The sequence below is a fragment of the Alligator sinensis genome, unplaced genomic scaffold (genome assembly GCF_000455745.1).
Source record: "Alligator sinensis unplaced genomic scaffold, ASM45574v1 scaffold135_2, whole genome shotgun sequence".
NCBI classification, from domain to species: Eukaryota; Metazoa; Chordata; order Crocodylia; family Alligatoridae; genus Alligator; species Alligator sinensis.
The window spans coordinates 2,259,481-2,269,177 of NW_005842067.1; the positions used below are offsets into that span (position 1 = coordinate 2,259,481).

General features: G+C 44.2%; 1 protein-coding gene across 1 annotated transcript in view; it reads right to left on the reverse strand.

Annotated features, from left to right (window-relative positions):
• Positions 1-3,557: 3,557 nt before the first annotated feature.
• The window catches only part of PDLIM4 (PDZ and LIM domain 4), a 90,899-nt gene continuing 84,759 nt past the window's right edge, over positions 3,558-9,697 (reverse strand). The window contains exons 6-7 of the mRNA XM_006023570.2: positions 7,332-7,452; positions 3,558-6,699 (exon numbers count right to left, since the gene is read on the reverse strand). Coding sequence (XP_006023632.2) covers positions 6,495-6,699; positions 7,332-7,452 — 326 coding nt within the window. The 3' untranslated portion in view covers positions 3,558-6,494. The remainder of the gene's footprint in view (positions 6,700-7,331; positions 7,453-9,697) is intronic.

Sequence of the window (9,697 nt, forward strand, 5' to 3'; positions counted from 1 at the left end):
TTTTTTTACTTCACATTGTATGCTGTTCTCAGAAATAAAACCCTCTGTTATCTGTACTATAAACACAAGAGGCAGACTCGTCTGTAAGTGACTCATGTAGGGACGAGACAGGACCTTAACAAAGCCACAAAGGACAGAACGTGTGACTGTTCTGTCCTTATTGAAACAGATCTGGTACAAAGGGCATGTCCCTGCAGGATACATTTCTAAAAGCTGATAATAGGAGGAACACGTTCAGCATTCTTAATTGGACTATACCCTGGGCCTGGAGGAAATGGATTCCTTTTGCAGGGATCACGGCCATGCTTTCTTACCAGGCAGGAAAAGTAATGAGAGCTCCTTCATAGGATGAGCAACAAAACCTAGGTGCCTACACATTCAAACAAAATTAATTCCACTGTGTATACAACACAATTTGCTCCGTATAGCAGGACTTGCATCCCACTATGAAAATAAGGCTGCCATAAATCGAGATGATTTCCCAAAGGCAATACGGATATACTGAGAATGCATTCTTTTTAATGTTTATGCAATGGCCAATCTGGTATCCACCTGCATCTCGATACTGTGGGAACATCAGTGTGCGTATGATGTATACATACCAGTGGGAGAATAGGCCCTGCTGTTGAAACCGTGGCCAAAATATAATTAAACGGGAGACGGGAAACCAACAATACAACTTTATTTTGTATTCAAACAAACTGCATTTGCCAAACGCGTTACAGAGTTAAATAATTGAGTTAACAGACACTGACAGTGTTTGCAAGGTTTGTTTCTGCCCCAGCCTGGTGAGGCAGGTAAAACAGCATGCTGATTTTAGTAATTTGTTACAAGACAAATAATGTAAATGAAATGGAATGAGTCCAGGAACCAATTTGCCACAGGATATTATTTTGCGAGGTGGCTCTGTTTCAAGCAGCTCAGGGGGATTGAATGAGTTGATTACTCATAAGAAAAAGGAGCCAGGAGACAAGCGTGTGGAAAAAATGATTTGTGGAAGCCTACTTTCAACTGAAGAGCGAGGTGCATCACAGTCCCCCAGCTCTGAGCTCACCGGCATTATTTAGCAGCTGGACTAGGCTATGGAGGATCCTGCACCTAAATGATTTATATGTTCCATACACCAGGGCAATGAAACAATGTATGAATTTCTAAGGTGCGCCTCATGTTCGGGTTGCAACACATCTGAAGTTCACACTGAGCAGCTGCGGTGTGAAAAATAGCCTTACACATGAAGTTGAACAGGAGACACAAAGGTACTGAGAAGTGATAGATGGCCAAACCTAGCAAGCGTGTAATTCTTGCAACATTAAATTAGAAAAAGCTGGTGAGACCAGGCCCCATAGAGCATGGCCTCCTGTCCAGCTCTGCTTCAATCCAGTCTTGTTTGCTTGTAAAGCCTCTCAGTGATGATGCTTCCTGCAGATTGCCAGGTAAGCATAAGATCCATGCCTGTTGAGTGCTGGCTAGCATCCTTTGCTGCTGCGAATTGTCGCGTAATGAGAAAATGGGTAATCACCTGGAGAGGATGTTCAACTTTATGAATAAGAAATCTCTGCAGGAACCAGAAGCCCGTCATGTGACCAGCTGGAGCCACACATATCTAATGGGCATATACACTTTTGTCCGGTACCTGATGCTGTTATGCTGTGACTTCCGGATCCTTGCAATGGACAGAAATGACTTTTCATTGTTATCTCTTTGTTTTTTCATAAAAGGACACCACAGCATCTCTGTCATCTTTTGTTTCAGGGTACAGATACACAAATTACAGTGAGCTAAAATCTGAAGCTAGAGGTGACAATCTATGCTAGTCTGAAATCAGGCAGAAGTTAAGGCAGGGGGCCTCAGAAACTAACTGCTTCAAAGGCATGGGCTTTTGTAGGCAATAACCTACTCCACATCAGATACTTTCCATGTGCCTGCAGCTCTGTGGTAACTGTCCATGGGCCTGTTCTTACAGTGGGACAAGAGAAAGCTAACCTGTAGAAACTTAGCCATGTTCCACGGAGGTAAGCAGGCCAGTGTTAGCCTACACTTACTGTGGGGTAAGAGCAAGTGTTGCATGGGGAGTCCTTACCACCTTTTTAACTTTCTGTAATTTATTCCTTTATTCCTATGCATTTCATGATCATGAATGAAATCTGCTTCACAACACCCTTAGGAGGAAGTCTCATCCTTGTTTTATGGATGGAGACATGGAAGCAGAAAGAGGTTATTTGCCCAATGTCCCACAGAAGCCAATGCCATATTTGGAAAGAGAACCCATACTCCTTGACTTCTGCCCCCTTGCTGTCTACGACCTTTCATGTGAGCAAGTGGGCATGACCTTTAAGTTAGAGCAATAAAAGTTAGAGGAGATGAGCCATAACTAATATATATATAGAAATAATTGTCGGGATCACCAAGCTCAGAGGGTAGTAATCAATGGCTTTAGTTGGCAGCTGGTATCAAATGGTGTGCCCCAGAGTTCAGTCCTGGGACTGGTTTTATTCAATATCTTCATCAATGACCTGGAAGATGGGATGGAGTGCACCCTCAGCAGGTCTACAGATGACACCAAGCTGGAGGGAGCAGTAGATACACTGGAAGGTAGAGCTAGGATTCAGATCCATAGACAAATTGGAGGATTAGATCAAAAGAAATCTCATTAGGTTCAATGAGGACAAGTGCAAAGTCCTGCACTTAGGACGGAACAATCCCACACACTGGTACAGGCTGGGGACTGACAGGCTAAGCAGAGCTCTGCAGAAAAGCACTCGGGGGTCACAGTGGACAATCAGATCAATATGAGCCAACAGTGTGCCCATCTTGCAAAAAAGCCTAAATGCATACTGAGCTGCATTAGTAGGAGTGCTGCCAGCAGAGGTGGGGAAGTGATTCTTCCTCTCGATTTGGCACTGGTGAGGCCACATCTGGAGTACTGTGTCCAGTTTTGGGCCCCCCAGCACAGAAAGGATGTGAACAAATTGGAGAGAATCCAGCAAAGGGCAATGAACATGGCTAAGGGACTGGGGGACATGACTTAATGAGGACAGGCTGAGGGAAGTGGGCTTATTTAGTCTGGAGAAGAGAAGACTGAGGGGGATTTAATAACAGATTTCAACTACCTAAAGCGGGGTTCAAAAGAGGACAGAGCTGGACTGTTCTCAGCAGTGGCAGGTGACAGAACAAGGAGCAGTGGTCTCAAGTTGCAGCAAGGGAAGTTTAGGTTCGATATTAGGAAAAAAACCTCTCTTACTAGGAGGGTAGTAAAGCACTGGACAGGTTACCCAGAGAGGTGGTGGAATCTCCATCCTTGGAGGTTTTAAGACTTGGCTAGACAGAGCCCTGGCTAGGACGATATATTTGGGGCTGGTCCTACTTTGAATGGGGGGTTGGACTAGATGACCTCCTGAGGTCCCTTCTAACTCTCATTTTCTATGATTCTATGAAAGAAACTGCAAAAGGGCCCAATAGTTAACACTGATGTGCTGGTCTGTATGAAAAGCAAATCTACTTTACAACTTCAGAATTAGGTAAGACAGGAGCCCACTTCATAAAATGCACTGTAGCCAATTAAGCTTGACCCAGGAACATACAAGGCTAATAAAAAAGTCCAAGTGAATGTTAATGACAATTGCAAAATAATACATTCCCAGTACTGGCCTCAAACACAGAGCAATAATATTTTATACTTGAATACTGCTAACCCCCTAATCATTTACAGTTGTCCAAAGTATTTATGCTTAAATGGTCCAAACCATTAACCAAGTCTAATGATATGCAAGGGGGAAAAAGAAGAGACTCGATTGTATGACAGCCTTTGTGCATTAGCTGCACTTTAATAATTAGAAGCCCTCATCACTGGAGGGAATTGTGATACATTATTGTTAGCTGGAATGTGCACAGCAGGCCTTTCTCCTGCAGAGAAATGCCTTGCCCTGCTGCCAAAAGAGCTAGGCACGCACACAAAGAGAAGTGGCATCCTTACATTTACTAAATACTGAGCTCTTCAGTGCAGCTGCTCTTTGGATTCATGATTTCCCAGCACAAACTTGTGATAAACCCTGCCAGCTCGACAAGGACATTCAGTACTGAAAAATCCTAAACCCTACGGCTGCAACATTAGCAGTTTCCATTATATTCTTTTGCCATTTGCTCTTCCCAGCATAAATCGACCTACCAAAAGTGGGACACAGAGCAATCCTGCTCTCTGAGGCCCACAACTTCAAACGCAATAGCAAATCTGATATTTTGAAGCCCTCCCTGTGAGCTGCAGCACTTGGCAGAAGAATCTTTCAGTAGGTGACTTCCATGCCCAGCACTGGCCTCAATAATATTTGTGCCCTTTCTTTTTTCCCTTTTCTCAGACTCTTTCCATGCAAAACCAGCATAAGAAAGAGCAGCTGCCCAGATGTCCTATTAATATTCTTTTCAGTCTGCAGAGAAGGGGCAACTATAATGCAAGTGGGACACATTTCTTTTTTCACAATACAGCTGGCCCAGGTGCGTGGGTTAGGGAAAGGAGGTGACTGTGGTTCAGTAGAAATAGTCCCAAGCAATGATATCTTTTTCAGAGGTTTCGCTGTGCATTCTTTTCTAGAGAGTGAGCAAAGGACATCTGCTCCTAAAGCCAACTCATCAGCTTGCACTGAAGGCTTTACTTGGAGTCAGATGGACGGCCGAGGGCGAGTTCCTGCTTCCCTCACAGTTCCTGTTTGCTGCTTTTTAAGCAGGAGGAAGAAACCAGCTCTCTGAACAGGGTACAGGAACTGTAGCAGTGTGCACTTTAACCCTGACTTCGATGCAAATAGGTGATTTTTTTTCCTTTCTGTTTTTAGGCTGTTTGTACAGTTCAAATCCTCACTAAGCAGCCTGTCTCCTGGTGACTACACTGGGAGGGAAGGGGACACGGAGGCACCACTTTCCCATGGCAGGCACTATAGCACTGTCTGGAGTGCAACGTCACACCTGCGGCCTAGAACACAGTAATTATTGTAACAGCATCTGCCTACTGCCTCTTCTCATGGGAGATCAGTAGCAGGGAGGTGAACTTCATACAGGAAAACAGTGTCTAAGCTGCTTAGTTTTACTGAACTGGTAACAAAAGGCACAGAGGGTGATGTATAATTCTAAAGACAGCTAAAAATATAACCAAAGCTAGATCAGGTCCATCATGGACAAAGCAGGAATAACTTTAATGGAGGGAGAACAGAGAAATCAGAAACTTGAACACCAAAAAACAGTTTAGGACTAAGCCAGGTGGCCCCAGGACTATTTTAATGCTGCTGTTTCCACAGGGCATCTATACACACGCTCTGGGTTGGAGGGAGGGACGCTTTAATTAGGACAGTTCTTAGAGCCGCTCTAATTAAAGTGCCCACAGTATCACATGTATTCAGTGCCCCACGCTTCAAAATGGTGGCGGGAGCACTTTAACTAGAGCTCGTTCGATGCTGAATACACGGGACGCTGGATACACATGACATGGAGGCTGCTGGAGCACACTAATTAGCACGCTCCAGAAGACTCACAGCAGGCTCAATTAATCGAGTTTGCTCTGATGTGTGCTAATTAGGATGAGTCAGAGCACAGCTCTGTCACATGTATAGGTGCACACAGTGCCCTAGGGCAGGGATGTCTGACACTGGCCCATGGGCTGCACATGGCTCAGGGGGCCTGTGGCTTGCTCTACTGTGGCTCCAGACACTTAGAAATTGGGCACCCCTTGGGGATGTGGAGTCAGAGAGTGCCGGATGACAGAGGGTATTAGGAACAGAGCTATAACAAAACCAAAAACAGAAGGAAAAAACCACGCTATGGATTGGAGGTGCCAAGTGTGAAGGTTAATTCTCTTTGATAAAAAGTCAGAGGAGGCTTGTAGACCTAGAGTAAGGCTATGCGATTTAAACGCGATTTAATGCGTTACTATTTTAAATATCTTTTTTTTCCACAGTCACCTCTATGTGAGATCAGATTTAGCTTAGAGACTCTTTCACTCCATCATCAATGCTACATTGCAGTTACTGTGCTTAGTTTCCACATGGCTTCAATCTTTTATCACTCTGAAAGCTGCAGCGGCATGTATTACTGAAAGGTATGAAATGAAAGCAATGCAATAAAAGTCTGGTTTTTTTCTTAAAGTGCCTTATTTCCTTTTGCGTTTTTTAAAATGTTTTCCTTACATTTTAAAATGAAGAGGGGAAAAAAAAAAGAATACTGGTTTTATATGAAACAAAGTAGAAAATTAATCAATATTTACACAGATCTTGGACAAAGCTATGGCAGGAACTAAAAACCCCAAAGCAGAGTGTCAAAAGGAAGGAAAAAACCTGCTCATACGCTTTCAACACCATCCCTTGGAGATCCCTAGTGTAAACCGTTTTATCTATAAAAAGGCATTTTACTGAGACTCCAGTCATCAGAGTTGATTACAGCCATATTTTAAAACTAGCGCCATGCGTGTGGGTGGGCGAGCCACCTTCTGACCTCTCCAGGAATAGAGTATGGGTTTAGACAAGTTCAACTTTAGCATTTGGATAAACAGCTACCACGTCATAGCCTTCCGGGGGCTTAACCCTTTCCTTTGCATGCGTTTCGCAGTACAGCTGCTCCTCAATGAAGAAATACCCCCTATGCTTCAGGTTTAGGCCACAGTCATCGCACATGAAGCATTCTGGGTGGTAGAGCTTGTCCCGGGCTTTGACGATCGTCCCTCTGTGGAAAGCAGGAGAAAGAAGGTTAAAAACCAAGCGCTGTGTCACAGCAGCAGCAAGCGTGTGCCCCGCGTAAAAAGGAAATGTGGAAATAAAGGGCTTTGTGAGACGTCTACAATCTTTCGCATTGTGGCGCTGAGAGACGTCTACAATTTTTTCCACCTCCCTGGTCTCCATGATACTGTCTTTGCTCCCTTTGCTAGCCATCTAAGGTCTTTCCCTCTAGTCAACCCTCTAGTCATATAATGGCTTACTTCAGCACATGCTTCAGCTCTTATACTTCCCACTTCCCAAATACCTTGTGACTTCCTCACCTCTTGCCTAGATCTCCCCATGGTTTCCTTCTTCCTGCACACCGCTCCCTTCCCCTGCAACACCCTTCCCATTCCAGGGTGGCTCTCTGGCACCGTCTCCCTCAAAAATCCACGCCTTGTGTAATGCCTTATTCCTGTTTTGAATCTTATGCCCAGGAACTGGTTGACAAATAAGACCAGTCAGCCTCTGCCATGAATTTTAGCATATGCACTTCTATTAGGTGAACGGAGCAGTTAAATGCCTGTGGACAGCTAACAGCTTTGCTCTACTCCACGGTATTACAGAACGTGAACACTCTGGAGAGATTCAAGTACTTACACAATCCCGTTTCCACATCGGGTACACTCGGGAAGCATCTGCAATCCAGACATGGCACCGCCAAGTTTTGATACCGGCGATTTGATGTTTCGAGGGCCGGCCAGCCTGTCGTGTTTTTCACCTACCAAAAGTTTTGAAAAGATACAGGTTGAAAGCTGCCCCCTTCTAAAAAAGTCAGGCGATATGTTTCTTCCTGGGAAAACATGCAATCTCAAAATGGCAGCAACAATTATTTCTTGCCATTTGCTAATAAGAGAACAATAAAGCAAGTGGAGGAACCAATTAGACCAGAACAAGCTGAGTGTTGACCTTCACAGAAAAGTGGCTGGCCTCACACAAATCCTTTGATCATCATGAGGAAGCCAGGAAGGAGCCTCCCGGGCTGGCACTGAACTGCTCAGAGGGATAGCAATGAAACAAATGTAGCCCAACCATTAATTACATCCTGATCTAAACATGCACCATCAAGGATGGGCCGAGCCCTCTCATCTAAACAGACCAGGACTGAATTTGGCTGTGAGATTCTGCCAGGAGCTGAGAGACAAGTACAGCGAGAGAAAAGGTCTACTGGTGAAAAAAAGAGGAGTAAAAGCAAGGGAGAGGGAGATATATCCAAGATGTATTTTTATCTACGACCACTCCAAGAGAAAAAAAGATGAACAACTTTTTAAGTATAAACCAAAACCACACAAAACCAAAATGTTTAAACAAACACAGTTATATGAATTTCTCTTCTTAGGAATTGTATTTGTTTTATTACATCTGTCGGGAGCTGAGAAGATTTTTGAGACCCTAAAGTAAAACAGCATGTTCAAAACTGACCCTTTCCCTCCTCCACCCCCTTTCATATTTGGTTTTGTTTTACACTGGAGACCAGCCAAGAGAAAGGAAGCAATGAAAGCTTTATGCCTGTGACTGGTACATTGGCAAAGCACGGAGAGTAACCAGGCGCTTACACTGTAATCACACACGTATGTCTACCTTGAGGACAACTGACAATCATAAAACTGCAAGATCCTTTGTAATCCCTAAGATCACAGCTGCCATTTCGAGCGTGCGTGCCACCAAGCCTTCAGTCAGCAACCCATCCCTATCCAGCCAACCACTTAAGCATGTGGTTAAGTTTAGGCACGTGCTTACATTCCTCCATGACTTACATGACTTCAATGAGACTTTAGTACGTGGAGAGTACTTCACTAAGTAAAGAACAGATACTTAAGCCCCCACACATCTATTTTTGAACCTTTAAGCTTGATCTAACTCTAAAATGCCTCATCTTAGTATCTAAGCAAGTTAATTCTCAGCATTTTTAGTTGCTCAGTGTTTAATTATTCCAGGTGGTTTACCATACTTTGGGTGGATTTATACAATGTATTTCTGAACTGCACGACTTGGTAGTGCTTCCTTCCCTTCTTGTTTAGAATTTGCTTCCTACAACGATCCGGGGAGGAGAAACACACCGCACGTCTCTTCAACAACGTAGGTGTAATGGGAAGGGGAACTTTTCCAGCTTTTGGCATAAGCCTGGTCACGTTCCTTCCCACTCCTATAACTGTTGCCAGCACACCTGCAGTTTCATCTTTTTTCAAAGTTCTTTGTCTTTAATGTAGGGCAGCTACTATATGACAGCATTAGCAGGTGAGCAAAAGGGCCTAAAAATGGCCTTACCCCACAAAGTTAGGGCCTGCATTGACCTACAGTCAATGCTGCTCATTCAAAGTATGCTAGGATCATGGTTTGATAGTCAGACAATTAAGACCAGAAAGACTACGCTCCCACCAAAGCCCCTGCTCCAAAATAAAATAAAATGTTAATGTTCTGAGAAAAGTTGGAATAAAAGAGCCCTTCGGTATGGGCGAGACTGGCTGACCGAGGAACGCACTGAGATTTACGCTCTGCGGGCCCCTCGCATGCTTGGTTGGACTCAAGCAAAACTTGTCTGCCACCTTGGTGAATATGAACCAAACAATCGTGCACGCTGTTAACTTCTCACAGCTCTGAGATAACTTCATTTGCCAGTTTTCAAACATTTACTGCACTACATGGGAAGCTGCTATTGTTCCTAAGGGAAGAAACTTGTGCAATGAAGTGTTTACAGCAGAGCCCCAGAGGGGGAGAGATTTTATAGTAAGGCAGGACCTTCACAGTGCGAACTGGAAGGATGGGTCCTTGCTCTCTGCTTTTGCAGGCACAAAGCCCCATACTAATTTATGTTCCTCGACTAGGCAGCTACATACTTGAACTAAACAATCTTGAACATTTTTGTCTAGGCTTTGTGGTCACAGTACTCATCTTTCATGGTTGAAGGGCACCCACTGAGGCAACTGATATGTTTCTTTACAAATCCTGTAAGAGCCTCAGCAGGA